The 14934-nt window shown below is 39.0% G+C and overlaps 1 protein-coding gene across 1 annotated transcript; it reads left to right on the top strand.

Annotated features, from left to right (window-relative positions):
• Positions 1-10866: 10866 nt before the first annotated feature.
• Positions 10867-14694, top strand: crhbp (corticotropin releasing hormone binding protein). The gene is made up of 7 exons (XM_030742843.1): positions 10867-11018; positions 11116-11209; positions 11517-11674; positions 12115-12325; positions 12926-13071; positions 13812-13929; positions 14017-14694. The coding sequence occupies exons 1-7, from the start codon at positions 10929-10931 to the stop codon at positions 14169-14171; spliced, it is 972 nt and encodes a 323-aa protein (XP_030598703.1). The 5' UTR covers positions 10867-10928; the 3' UTR covers positions 14172-14694.
• The last annotated feature ends 240 nt before the right edge of the window (positions 14695-14934 follow it).

Here is a 14934-nt window from a genome sequence, read left to right as displayed (position 1 = left end):
GTGAGACTGTGTTTGTCTGCATGTTTATCCAAATATGCATACATACATACATATATAAATATCTGTTGTATTTCACAAACCTTTCAGTTCAATCATCATTTTTCTCCGTGAATGTACCGATGCTGTTACATGTCAGAAGATTATTATTATTTAGCATTGCTGATGCAATAATATATGTGTCATTATAATCTCTCCAAAAATAATCAGCCTTTAGTCTCATTTTCTACCAATGGGATGACATCAACAACTGTCCCAAAGCTCAAAAGTTCATTGTTTTGTTATGAGTGTGTAATTATTGAGCTAATATATTTGAGAAAAAGACCCCCAAGGTATAATATACCCAACATGTTTTTTTTAAAAAGCTTTTATTGTCTTTATCATGCAGATGTGTTATAATAGATTATGTCATGTTACATGGTGTATAGTACCTGTAATCTCATAGACTGCTGGTATATGAAGACCAATTATATTATTATTATTACATTCAGACATGGAATCAAACTTTGTACTTTACACAGTTTGAACATTCAAAACAGATGGTACTTTCAACACTGACCTGAGACCACATTAGAGACGATGTGAATGACCTTTTGCTGTCTCTCAAAAAAGTGAGATGTACTTTAGCCTCATTTCTTTTCTGTTCTCTCTTTGCTTTTTTCTGTTGTGTTTTTGTCATTAGAGAAGTGTTACAGCATTTTGTGGAGAAAAAAAACATTAAAAATGATGATGAGAAGAGATGAGAAATACTTTATTTATCTCGTATGTACAAAACTCTTTTGTTACAGTGGCTGAAATGATGAACAACAACAACAAAAGTACTTCTGCTACTACTATTAATAATAATAATTATGATAGTAATACCAGAAATATTGTAATAGAGATGGTGAGATCAAGATTTCCTGTAGCTGTCTTTGTGGCAGTGGTCTCAATCAGTCTGTTAGAGAACGTGCTCCACTGCCTGTGCAGTAAGTGGGTGGTCAGGATTATCCACGATGGGTAACAGGATGGATAAATAAATTTCACTCTTATTTGTTATGATTTATTCTGATAATTCAATTCAAGTCAATTTTATTTATATAGCACCAGTTCACCACAACAGTCGCCTCAAGGTGCTTTATATTAAGGTAAAGATCCTAGAATATTAGAAAGAAACCCAAACAATCGCACGACCCCCTGGGAGCAAGCACTTGGTGACAGTGGGAAGGAAAAACTTAATTTTAACAGGAAGAAACCTCCAGCAGAACCAGGCTCGGGGGGGGGGGGGGGGGGGGGGGGGGGGGGGTAGCCATCCACCATGACTTGCTTCTAGAACGACTTTGTTATAATGTTGATGATGAAATTACTATAATTTTTTTTAATTGTCTTTGATTCATTTATGGATACCGTGTAGGATAACTAACAACTGCAAGTCAGCAATTTTTTCATGTGTTAATCCAGTTCACTGTAAAGGTAGCCATTGGTTTATCATCTCCGGTTGAATATTCAGTTAGGTTAGTGCTTATTGTGGCAGACAACACCCCAAAGTTACAAAAATATCTTGATCTTGATCACTGTCAATTAAGTCCTAACCAATTAATTTAACTCAAGTAAGCAGCTGTTTGGCATTCAACACTGATCAGATTGTTTGATGATAACAACTATAGCACTCTATTGGCTTGTTAGCAATTTTAAGAGAGACAAACACTCAAGGCTACGAGGAGATTCCTACCAAGGTCCTTTTAGTCTCTTCCTCAACACTGCCACGACCTGTTGTTAAAATACTCCTTGGAGTTTCAATTTGTTCTGGTGTTATCAGAGTCTTGCTACCTGCATGTGATATGTGATGCATGATTTTTTTTTTTAAGATTCTGAACCAATAACTTGGATGTCAAGACAAGGTTTGGTAGACGTGCCTCTGCATGCCCTCTCAACTGGCACTGATGGATGGAGCTGGCACTGTAGCCTAACAGTAAGCTCAGAACGATATGATCAAACCTGGACCTGTTCAGGCATTTATATTGGTGTGATCATCAAAACGTGGAATCAGGGGACCATCGGTAAGGTGTGACAGTGTGACAGCTTATGCTATGATGAGAAATGCAATTTTCTTATTAATGGAAATATGTTAACACCAGAAAAAGTGAAATTTTGCAAATGATTTAGGATTTCATTAACAGATTTTCCACTGACTGCGAGGACTATTCATCAGTGTCAGAGAGGAGCAGATACAGGGCAGCCTCAGAGTCGAGCCGCAGCATATCAGTCGCAGTGCTTGGCGCCTGTGAGGCAACACGTTCAGAATTTGTATTGGCACATTGAGTGCTGCTATCTCTACTTTGGTGTTATCTGTTTTGGTACATGCATCTTCCCAAGAGACCGTGTCATAATGATTTGTCCTTTAGCTCTACCAGCAGATTGTGATTTTCACAGACCTGCAAATTATCTGCACAATGGATTAACACATTTTTTTTGCACACTTGAACAGTTCTCAGATAATTAATCCTAATGACTTTCACAATGCCCTGAATTTCCCCCCACATAAGGGTGGTGATTTTTAGTGAAATGCACCAACATGTAGTAAATAAACTGTGAGAAAATTGAATTTTTGACTTAGATGTTCCCCACAGCATGAATTGTGTTATTTTGAGCTGTGTTTAGTTTTGAAATAAACACCCAATCAACACAGGACTACAGACCTAGGGGTGATTTTCCCCCAACCTTAAGTCACTGCAGTGTTGCTGCCCTTTGACAAATAACACAGCTCACTGTGTGCTGCTCTGTCCAAACACTCTGCGCTCCACTTTTGATGAGTGAAATCATAGTATTTTATTTGTATGTTACTCAGCACCCATCAGCATGTACAGTGTATCTATTGATATGGCCACATAGTCTTATGCTTGCATCTCATCCAAATATGGTCAGTTCTAGCTCAAAATGAAATAATAAAAACAACAACAGCCAAAAAGCCAATGTCAATGACACTTGTTTTTTACGAACCAATGGAACCAATAAAAGATGGATGTAACTAATTTTAAGTCATCTTTTATATGAATTCTGTGGCCTATGCTTAGTGGCCCCTGATGCTCAGCCAGAGGTCTCGCAGCCAAATGAAAACCGACAGAAAGCCTGAGCTGGCCAGAAGCTTTTCTGATGAATTAGTTCTGCAGAGAACCTGGCAAAATATGTTTAATGAGTTTTCAAATAGAAATATCTGTATGCAAATGCCAGGACAGTACAAATTTGTGTGCTTAATGTAAAGTGTGTTTGTGATTGAAAACATATATTCTTTCTGTTTTCTAGCACAGAAACAGCTACAGTATTTTTTTTGCTATAATGGAAAACACTTTGGCCCCAGGTGCCAGGTGTGGTGCATGTGATATTTGACATTTATTACTATTTACAGAAATAAACAAAGGATAAAAGCTAGTCTATTATGCTCCATTTAAAATAAATGGTGTGTCTGTTCAATATGCATAGCAAGATGAATTTGGTTGCATTTTAGATATTCAGTATGCAACACATTTTCACTTAAGTGTAATACAGCCAACTACAAACAGTTTGACCACAATTCTGAGAGAGTAAAGGGCACAGTGAACTAAGTGCCTTTAATATTTGAAAGAATCTTAGATTCAACATTTATTCGGGCAACATGATGATAGACATCAGGTAATGAACTTCATCTGCAAACTCTCACTGCACAAAACCTAATTTCTAACTTTGCTATTGGATGATGCTCTTGTAAAAAGACAAGATTTTGTTGGTTTGTCCATGAGTCTTTGGGTGGCAGTAAAAAGCTTTAATATTTGCCAAATTTTGGCTAATAGTCCTTCGATGACCTGCGACAGGCTGGTGACCTGTTCAGGGTGTACACTGAAACCAGATTGGCTACAGCCGCAGAAGACCACACTGTTTGCCACTAAGCTAAGAACGGGAAACTGAGGCTACAATTCCCAGAGCCTCACCAGGATTGGACAATAGAATATTGGAAAAACATTCAGCTTCATTCAGATTCAATGTTCAGAATTTCACATAAACAACATGAAAGCATGGATCCATCATGTCTTGTATCAACAGTTCAGGCTGCTAGTGGTGGTGTAATGGTGTGGAGAATATTTACTTGGCTCTGTAGTACCAACTGGGCATTGGTTAAATGCTGCAGTCTACCTGAGTATTGATACTGTCCACGCCTTTATAACCACAGTGACTGATGGCTGCTTCCAGCAGGATACCACACCATGTCACAAAGTTTACTTCATCTCAAACTGCTTTCTTGAAAATGACATTGAGTTCACTGTATTTAAACAGCCTCCACAGTCACAAGATCTCAATCCAATATAATGCATTTATAATGAGAGAGTCGCATCGTGGATGCAGAGCTGACAAATCTGCAGCAACTGTGTGATGCTTTCATGTGAATATGGGCCAGAATTGCTGAGAAATGTCTCCAGCACTTTGTTCAGTCGATGCCATTAATAATTAAGGCAGTTCTGAAGGTGAAAGGGGGTCCAACCCAGAGTTTGTTGCATGTATACTGTTCATCACGGTCCAACAACAACAGCTTTTATAACTACCGGTTAAACAAAACATTTTTTCTCATTATTATGAAAGGCATGTTTATATCAATATACTCCTAGATTTGCTTTTTAACAGAGTGCCATAAATAGAAAAAAGTATGTAATTACTTTTACAAGTGATATATTCCAAAAACATATACATACAAATTTGATTTGCCTTCAGGCTGTATGAAAATATGCTAATGCATTTTCCAGTTTCTTTAAACATACTCTTATCTTGGAGAAGCAAACATGTTGTTCTGAGTGTGGATTACACCGGCATTAGAATGGATTGACCTTTTCAACAGCCGGAGGCACCTGCAGACCTCAGGGACTGAGCCCAGACAGGTGGAAGACAAGTATTCTGTGTCCTTGACTCTTAATGAGAATGCAACCTGAAACTTTTCTCTGCAGTCATGGATTTTATAGACAGCGAATTTGTTTTTTCAGACCTGGAAAATAAGCAAACTATCATTTACAGATGTTGCAGTGGAGCCTTGAAAGAACATGAAGCCCGTTTTTGCATGATGAGAGAAATTGTAATCAGCTGATTCTGCGCCCAGCTTCTTTAGTATTGAGGTGTCGTTTGGGTTGTTGTTACCGCATATTATTCAACTATGGTATGAAATTCTCTTGGATGCAACATTTTAGGATGATATCTTGAAGAAACTGGCTGGAGTTTTCTCACTCTCAGACAATGAGCCAGACTACAGCGCTGAAGGCCCCCCCGGGGTTTGTTATGACCATATAACACGAGGCAGGCGTGAAAGCAGCTTTGTGAATGAACTCTGGGTGAGATGTGAATGCTGTAGAAAATATAGCAGGTTGTTACATGAGTTAGACTTCACTGTTGCTTTGGTATAAACTTCCCATCAGTCAATTCTGTGAGTGAGAAACAGACAATCACCCTCTATCTCTACCCATATTTATGTATTTTATGCTGTGCTTGGCATTCTCTGCATTATTATTTGAGCTTAGAGTAAGTTACTATGTCTTTGCTCTCATTAGAGAAGAATTGTCTAAAATTATGACAATGTATTTTTTTAATTTTCCGTTCATTTTCTTTAGGCCGTGTCCAACTTAGGGTCACAGAGGGCTGGGGCCTTATCCTCAGCTGACATTGGCAAGACGCAGGGTACACCCTGGACAGGTCACAAGTCCATCACAGGACTAACACTGAGATTTAAACAGCTTCAGACTCTGTGGTCATAAAGGGATGGACATGGTCAGGAACAATACTCAGGTAGGCTCTGGTGTTTAAACGATGCTCAGTTGGTATGAAGGGGCTCAAAGTGTGCCAAGAAAATATCCACTACACAATTCAATTCAATTCAATTCGATTCGATTCGATTCGATTCGATTCGATTCAATTTATATAGACAAAATACAAAAACAGTCAAGACACTTTATAGTGACGCTTATGTGTAAGTTCTAGATTCACTGTCTGCTTTTCTGGGTATTTGGCTGCTAGTTTATTTGTCACATCACTTCTGCTTTTCCATGCGGTGAAACTCAAAGCTGACCTCATTGCTCTAGTCTAATCATCTTTCTGCCCTCCTTCAAGACAGTCTCCACTCTGCATACATCTCAGTGCTTACCTGTCTTTCTCCCTTGCAGATTCATTTGTGCAACCCACCTGTTCCCCACCCAAGTCACTCAGTGTGCCTTCCAAGTCTCCATCTTTATCTTCAACCCCACCAGCATCTAGACTCCGGGGGGTCCTACTCTAATTCTTATCATCGCTGGGATTCCCTTATGCTTTGATGGTCCATTGGAGTCTACTCACCAGGGTTATAATAGTTTTGGATTTTACATTATAGTTTAGTTTTAGTTAGTTTTTACTTTTATTTCTCTAATTCAGTTAGTTTTAATTAGTTTTCAGAGAGGTTTTGCTCGTTTTTATTAGTTTTTATTTTTGGTTTCATGCTTAGTTTTAGTTAGTTTCAGTTAGTTTCAGTATTAGTTTTAGTATTTTCATACCTAATCAGGTGCAAGATTCAAGGCGCAAAAGTGACTATTGTGTAATGAAAACTTGACAAAAGATACCGTTTAAAGAAATATATTCAACAACCAGCTGTTCACAATGCTAAATGTGTGTAATATTAAGGACACACATGAACATCAACAGGGAGAAACAAAGAAAAACATGAACTCCCAAACTCAATAAATTCTACAATAAACTCCACAATAAACTTCAGCATCAGTGCAGCAGATTAATAACGCCTACATGTGGTGTTAAACAAAAACAAACTCTTTGAAGGAGTCAAAGGTCAAATCCAGCTGCATCCTGATGTTCTCACCACCTGAAGCTGCTTCTGTTTTGGAGCTAGCTTGGTTAGATGCTCGCTAATTAAACCTGCAGGGTCTTTGCGGCCTCTGTACACAACCTACAGAAGTTGCCGACCTCATGTCCGCATTTATGCTTGTGTAGCTGGATTGTGTGTGTTAATTACCTTGTGGTCGTGTGCAGGTGTTTGTACTCAAAGAACCTCCATACGGGACTCGGCAGACCGCAGCCATTACTTTGCGGACCAGCGCGGTGAGCGCACGCACATGCGCAGGCACTCACACAGTTGTCCTGTGGCGCTCCCAGCTTAAACTCGGAGAGCGGAAACAATGATTTCATATCAATCCACAAGGCTTAAAATGAAAGTCAGTTTATCGATAATTTCAGTTAGTTTTAGTTAGTTTTGTAAACTCACAATTCAGTTTTAATTAGTTATCGTTTTTTCCTTTTAATTATAGTTTTTATTTATTTCAGTTAACGACAATGTTTTTTCAATTTCAGTTTTCGTTATTTCGTTCGTTTTCGTTAACTATAATAACCCTGCTACTCACCAAATAGCTTAATTGTTCAACTCTTCCTAATGATCTCTCCTCACTGAATTGTGACATAAAGACCCTAAAATAATACAGAGAAAACCCCAACAATTAAACGACCCCCTATGAGCAAGCACTTGGCAGACCACAAAATCCAATCTTTTCCAGTCTTCTATTGTCTAAATCTGGTGAGCCTGTCCAAATTGTAGCCTCATTTTCCTGGTTTTAGCTGACAGAAGTGGCAACTGATGTGGTCTTCTACGGCTGTAACCCATCTGTGTCAAAGTTGTGTTGTGTTTTAAGAGGTGCTCTTGTGCATACCTTGGTTGTAATGAGTATTTATTTGAGTTATGCCTTGATCATACTCCATTGCATGGACACAGACAGCTAGAGGCCAGAAAGTAGTCATTACTATTATACTTGTTTGAATTCAGCTGCCTGGAATGCAGGAGTACTTGGTGCATTGTAATGTAAATTTTTCTCAGATTAGTCTGCATGGTTACAATAAAAAGGCAGGCACATGGATGTCTGCACGGACCATCACACTCACTGTCTGTTAACAAAATTTACATCACTCTGACCCAAACGGGTCCTAGCAGACTCATGGATGTATAATCAAGGCTTTACTGTTACCTTCCTGTCAGCTCAAAAAAGTCTGGCCATGGTTATGTGAAAAATGCCAGCAGATCAGCAGTTTCTGAAATACTCAGATCATCCTGTCTGGTACCAAACAACCCTGCCATTTTCCAAGTTCATTCCATCACTTTTCTTCCCCGCTTTTCATATGCTCAATTTGAACTCATTCAGGTTGCCTTGATCGAATGCATTGAGTTGCTGCCATGTAATTGGCTGATTAGATATTTGCGTTAATGAGCAGTGAAAACAGGTGCACCTAATAAAGTGGCAGCCAGTGACTGTATAACACCTTTTATAGATTAATGTCATTCAAAGTGCTTTACAGCAGTAACAGTAAAAATGTACAGTTGTGCTCAGGGGTTTACATACATTCATCATGGGCATGGATGGTAATTTGGAGCTTTTAATGATTTCTTTGAACTGTCCATTTTCCAGGGTGAAAAGATTGTGCAGCATAAATCTTTAATGACTTTGGTGCACAAGTTTGAATTTATTTTGGGTTTTCTCTAATCTAAACAGGGTTAAAATTACACATGTAGATTCAAATACACACAGTACATACACTTACTTAAATTTTTCAATAATTGGTGCTAAAGGTCCTACAATATTTTTGAACTTGGCCTGCTAACTTCTCATTAGTGATCAGGATTGACTACAACTGGTAGTTTGTCTTTACCAGCATAAAAAGGATTTGTTTGACAGCACTCATTGGACCGACCAATACAAAAATCCAAGGAACTCAGTGAAGCTCTCAGAAAGAGAAGCTTTACATAAGTTGGGAAGGCCTCTTGGAGCCATTTCTAAACAGCTGCAGATTCCAAGATCATTAATTCAAATAATTGCCCATAAACACAAGTTATTTTGTTGTGTCACAACTTTGGTCTGGAAGAAGGCCCAAACTGTCACTCTCATTTGAATCTTCAGGAACAACCCAGGAACCACCAAGGCTCAAGCCTGCCACAAACTGGGAATTGCTGGAACACCAGAGTCCCTGTCCACAGTGAAGTGAGTTTTATATTGCCATGGGCTGTGAGGGTGCCGATCAAGAAAGAAGCCCCTGCTCCAAAAACACTTTAAGTGCAACTGAAATTTGCAGCTACCCACATGGACGAGCCAGAACAATCCTACTTCTGAAAAGAAATGATTTGTGGTCAGATGAGTCAAAGATTGAGCTATCTGGCCACAGTGGTATAAGGTGTGTTTGGAGGAGTAAAACCCCAAATCATTGTACAAACTGGTACATGGTGGTGGTAGCGCCATGGTCTTGGGCTATTTTGTTGTCAGTGGTACTGGTACATTTCACAAAGTGGATGGAATAATGAAGAAGTAGGACTACCTCCGAATTCTTCAACTTCACCTCAAATCATCTGCTAGATGGTTGAAACTTGGACACAACTGAGTTTTACAACAGGACTATGATCACAAACACATCAAAACTGGTTTTGGAATGAACAACACAGGCTAACATTTAACTTCTGGAATGGCCTTCTCAAAGCTTCAACCTCAACCTTACTGAAAATATATGGACTATTCTTAAAAGCGTGGTCTGTGCCGAGAAACCATCCAATATACGTGATTTCTACCAATTCTGCCAAGAAGAGTAGTCAAATATCCAGCCAGAATTATGCCAGAAGCTTTCTGATGACTACCAAAACCATATGGTAGAGGTGCAACTTGCTAAAGTACATTTAACCAAATATTAGTAGGAGTGCATGTATATATTTGAGTCTGTATGTATAATCCTGATCTGATCCTATTTGGAATAGAGAAAAAATCAAACTTTTTCACCAAATTCTTGTTTTTTAAAGTCATTAAAGATGTATGCTGTATAATCATTCTTGCCTGAAAAAAGAGCAGTTCAAAGAAACCATTAAAAGCCCCAAATTACCATGACATCCATGCCCATGATGAGTGTATATGTAAACCACAACTGTATAAAATGAACCATGTAAGGAATTGAGAAAAAAAAAAAACATGATAAAGATTATAACATAAACATAAAAAATAAGATGAAACAGAGATGGGATTGTATTGACTTTATATTTACAAGTGTTTTTTTGTTGATTGTTTTACTAGATATAATCTTGGATCCATATTAAGTGTCTTCCCTCAATAATTCCAGAGGATTGTTTATTGTGTTTCTGCTACTTTGCTTGTCTCTTTTTTGGAGTTATTTTTTGCCGTTTTTGTCACAACTCAATCTGACTGGCAACAGTCGATTTTTCAGCATGACAATGATCCCAAAACACTAACAATGCAGGAAAAGCATACCTGGATAGAAAAAACAAAAAACACAATGGCGCACCATCAGTCAGTGACTGGCCACCTGAGAGCCTGGACCTCAACATGATTGAGAATGGAACAAAACGCAGCCAACATCCAAAGAGGAAGGTTTGAAGGGTGTATTGACTTTCAAGTTTATTAGAATGCCACAAACTCTGTTTTTGCTTCATATACTGTATTTTCATGTATGTTTGCACATGTTTCAATAAATCACTGCAGGTAAAATAAAAAATGAGGGGTAGCTCAAGACAGTTCTCCTTTTTGTTACACAGTGTAATAGGCCCTTATGAATGACTGCACTTTTCTGTTCACTTTTTATTTATAATAAGTAGAAAAGTGGAAGGTAAAAATCTGAGTTGATGTGAGTTGATTAATGTATGTACTGTATGACACTGGGGGGCTGCAGCAGGTACCCGAGGTCTTTGGGGGAAGACGAGTGGGAAGGGAGGCTCAGCTTTCTCTTTCTATCCAGCTCGCCCCTTGCTCTCGTCACAGCTACGCAATTGGCTGGTTAAGGGATGGACTGTAAGGGAGGGAAGGGCGTCCACGGTGGGCGAACATGTCACTTCGTCCTTAGAGTAGTCGGTCCTATAAAAAGCAGCTGTTGTCGCGGAGGAGCTCAGACTTTCTCCGCTCAGGTGAGCCTCGCAGACAGCGATGCGCGTTATGGAGCGCACTTTCCGGGAGCAGCTCTTCTTTCTGGTGTTGTGTCTGTCCGTCCTCAAGGGAGACTCCAGATATATTGAGGTAAGTGTCGGGACAGATTCTGAAACTTCTGAGAAGACTGACAGGTATAAATGAAAAACTTCTCTCTCTGTCTCTGTCTCGCTTGTTGTCTTTGTAGAACAACGAAATCTCAAAAGATGAATTATATTCATTTTTCAACTCGGAACTCAAGAGAGAAATACCCGAAGACTTAATGTATCGCCGACCTTTACGTAAGTCACGTGAAAACCATATATATATATATATATATATATATATATATATATATATATATATATATAAGTTTTGATGGTTTAGAAACAGATAAAAGGAGAAAACATCATTTGTGTATATACTGTAAATTTGACTTGTTTTCTGTCTCTTAATTTGAGTTTTATTAAACAGCTAATTGTAATAAGTATGTTAATAGAGCTGAAATGTAAAGAATAGATGCTATCACAAATGGATGGTCTTTATTTATTTACTTTTATCCATAAGAGGTAGGCTAATTTTCACATTCCTCCCTGGAATGCCTCTCAGGTTGTCTGGACATGGTTGCATTGGAGGGTCAGTTCACCTTCACAGCAGAGCGCCCTCAGCTCAGCTGTGCCGCTTTCTTCATGGCAGAGCCCAATGAAGTGATCAGTGTGGATTATGACAGTGTTGACATTGACTGCATGGGAGGAGACTTTATCACTGTAAGCTAGCATCATTTCTCATGAAACACCCTTTTCCTCCTCTAACAATGATGGGGTGATGCATCTTGTTCCACTCATCTTTAACTGCTTTGAAACTCCAGTTCCACACAAACAGCTTCGTGTGTATAACACAAATCTGTTAAATCTAATATGAGGTGGTATTTTTTTTTTTTTTGTGTGTTTTTGTGATGAATGCTGTGTGTTTTCATGCCACTAAGCACTGGGGTCTGTTAACATGTTTCCTGATTAGACAAAAAAAGCTCCTTGAACATAACATAATTGTGCGTAACCTTCTTACTTTAGGTCACCTATCTTAAATGCACACCTCAGTGGTTGCATACAGATGCTCTCTCCATTCTAAAGAGATCCTGATGGCCTCAACCTGTGACTGAATATGAAATCATACTTAAAGCTTCTCTCTGTTCACATGTTCCATTGAGGTGTTTGACGGCTGGGTGATGAAAGGGGAAAAGTTCCCCAGCACCCAGGATCACCCACTGCCTTTGTTCGAGCGCTATGTGGATTACTGCGACTCTGGATCGCTGAGGAAAAGCGTGCGCTCTTCTCAGAACGTGGCCATGGTCTTCTTCCGCATTCACAATGCCGGCAGCAGCTTCACCCTGACAGTCAGGAAACACACCAACCCCTTTCGTATGTAGATAATCATTTTCAAAAATAAACTCCAAAATCCCTGCATGCACACAAACATGACTGTTTGAGCTTTCAGCCCATTTGCGCTGCAATTAATGAGTAATTCAGTGGTGATAATGGCAGCCTGGCATGGTGCTTTAGTCATCACTTGCACCATTAGCAGAGAGTTTGCCACCAGTGTGTTCCTGGATGAGGACCAAGGACAGGCTGCAAATGCTATCCCACAGTAAAAGTAACATATTGAACCCCAAATTATTTGATCTTGCTTTTAAACCAAGTGTTTCCAAGATTAACATAATTGAAGACTTTAAAGTTGCCTTAATTTTGCTCATCTGAGCTTTACAAATTAGATGCAATGATGTTGACCATAGAATTATTTTCACCTTCTGACATTTGTCATCAGATGCACCAGATTGGAGAAGTGGTTTCTGAAGGGTTTTGGAAGTCTTGGTTGCACACCAGTACATGTTCTTTACCACCATTTATACATAAATCATGTGTGTACACCCACCCATAAGATTATGTGTAAATTCCTCTGCTTCTGTTTGACCATCCATCAAAGTGATGTTTGCAACATCCCTGCTTATCTGTTTCTTGCAGCCTGCAATGTCATGTCACAGTCACCAGAGGGCAGTTACACAATGGTGATCCCGCAGCAGCACAGAAACTGCAGCTTCTCCATCATATATCCAGTAGAGATCAGCATCTCAGAGTTTAGCCTGGGACACTACAACCACCTCCCCAAGGTGAAGAAAGTCACTAAACACCCTTGAGTATTGCCTCAGTGCTTTTGAATCTTCCCCACACCAAGTTTTCCTCAAGGTTTTTCCACTATTTAAATACAGTGTCGATAAATAGAAATCTGTTCAGGGTTTCTCAAAGTAAAGAAAAAAATACATTTTCTTATCAGTTTATATACTAGCTCCCACCTTCAGTAAAAAGGGATTTTTGCATTGGGAATATTTGGGATTCAGATCTCATGCTACATTACATGCAAGTGATTTAGATCCGAATCAGTTATGGAGTGATTCAAAGGTGGGTCGCAACAAGGTGTAGGTCCATGAGCTGAATTGGCACCAGACTCTGCAGTTTCCCTCAGCTCTGAAGAGGATTTCAGCATCCATGAAGTCAGTATTTAGCTTTAAGAACAGTTAATTCATGTTTAATGTTGCAAAACAAATTGCAATGTTGAGGCAAAAGGAAAACCCGAACATGTGACCAGTAGATTCTGATTTGAATGACTGTGTTAGGTACACCAGAGGCAACCAGCTGATATAAAAAACAAAAATCACATTCTATATAAAAACAATGCACTACATGTACCGTCACTGTGCACAAAGATTTTATAAACAAAGATGAATTAATAGTCACCTCTTTTTTCCCCATAACACAGAATCAGTGTGCCATCAGTACGTACTGTGATAAAGTGAATGACTGTTCTGCTGTTGGGTCGTATTTGTATCACACTGTATGTTGATTTCCATAGAGGTCCATGCCTGGATGTGCAGAATCGGGGGACTTTGTACAGCTGCTGGGAGGAAATGGCATCGATACATCGAAGCTTCTTTCCATTACGGACCTCTGCATCGCCTTCACTGGACCCAGTAAGTGCACACCGATCTCTCTGCCTCCTGTTCCCCTTAAACAAAATCCCAGTCAAGACTTAAGATTTCTTTTCCCTCCACCTGCAGCCCACATGAAGATTGGCTGTGATAACACAGTGGTGAGGATGGTGTCCAGCGGGAAGTTTGTCAACCGACTGTCTTTCAGCTACAGGCTACTAGACAGCCAGGAGCTACAGACGATCAAACTCAACAATGTGGAAGATTTCTGTTTCAACAACTGATCCTAACAGGATCTTATGTGACAAATGTAGCATTTGACTGCAGACATTTTTTAAATTGCTTTAAGTGAAAGTAAGTCAGTCCCTCTGATTAGATAAAGGACACTGAAATAAAAGTGTATGAAAAATAATATATAACTGTCATAGGACTATTATATTACAGACTCCACTTTACTGTCCTTTTATATTTTTTTTCTAAATCTCATTCATGTTGTAAATAAATCTTAATTAAGTGTCCTTTTGTGTTTGGTGGAACCGCTATTGTTTTATATGCTTTGTGCACACCATGTGCATTTATCAGGATTAGAGTTATAGTGTTATTTTTTATTTTTTTGGGGGGGGGGGGTTGTCATCAACATTCTCGATAAGGAATGGTGCTAAAATGAATGTCACCTTCTGTTTCTGAGTCCTGCGTGATGCGCAGAGTCATTTCCTGCCACATGTAACATGGAGAGTGAACGTAAAAGGAGGAAGTATTCCGTTGCCATTATGAAGGCACATTTGATAAAAAAACCCCAAAAAAACAAAAACCCAAAACGTTTTTTGTAATAAAATTATATTGCATGACAAAGCACCAAACTGGGCTTTTCTTCTTATTTCAGTTACAGCAAAAACATCCAAGACTTTACAAAAAAGTACTGCATGCTGCTGTCTGCAACACAAGAACAAAAAAACCCCATCAGGATATGTATTAAAATCCTTCCAAAATAAATGTAGCCAAACTTCACAAATTTTTGATCACTATGCTTAAAATTATTGGTTGGCG

This window comes from Archocentrus centrarchus, chromosome 12 (assembly GCF_007364275.1).
Source record: "Archocentrus centrarchus isolate MPI-CPG fArcCen1 chromosome 12, fArcCen1, whole genome shotgun sequence".
Classification (NCBI taxonomy): Eukaryota; Metazoa; Chordata; class Actinopteri; order Cichliformes; family Cichlidae; genus Archocentrus; species Archocentrus centrarchus.
Note: the sequence above shows the minus strand (reverse complement) of the source record. Positions and strands in the feature narration are given on the sequence as shown.

Coding starts and splice junctions, on each gene's coding strand:
- crhbp (XM_030742843.1), top strand. CDS start 10,929: ATGCGCGTTATGGAGCGCACTTTCCGGGAGCAGCTCTTCTTTCTGGTG. Junction 11,210..11,516: donor AATGTATCGCCGACCTTTAC/GTAAGTCACGTG, acceptor AATGCCTCTCAG/GTTGTCTGGACATGGTTGCA. Junction 13,930..14,016: donor CATCGCCTTCACTGGACCCA/GTAAGTGCACAC, acceptor CTCCACCTGCAG/CCCACATGAAGATTGGCTGT.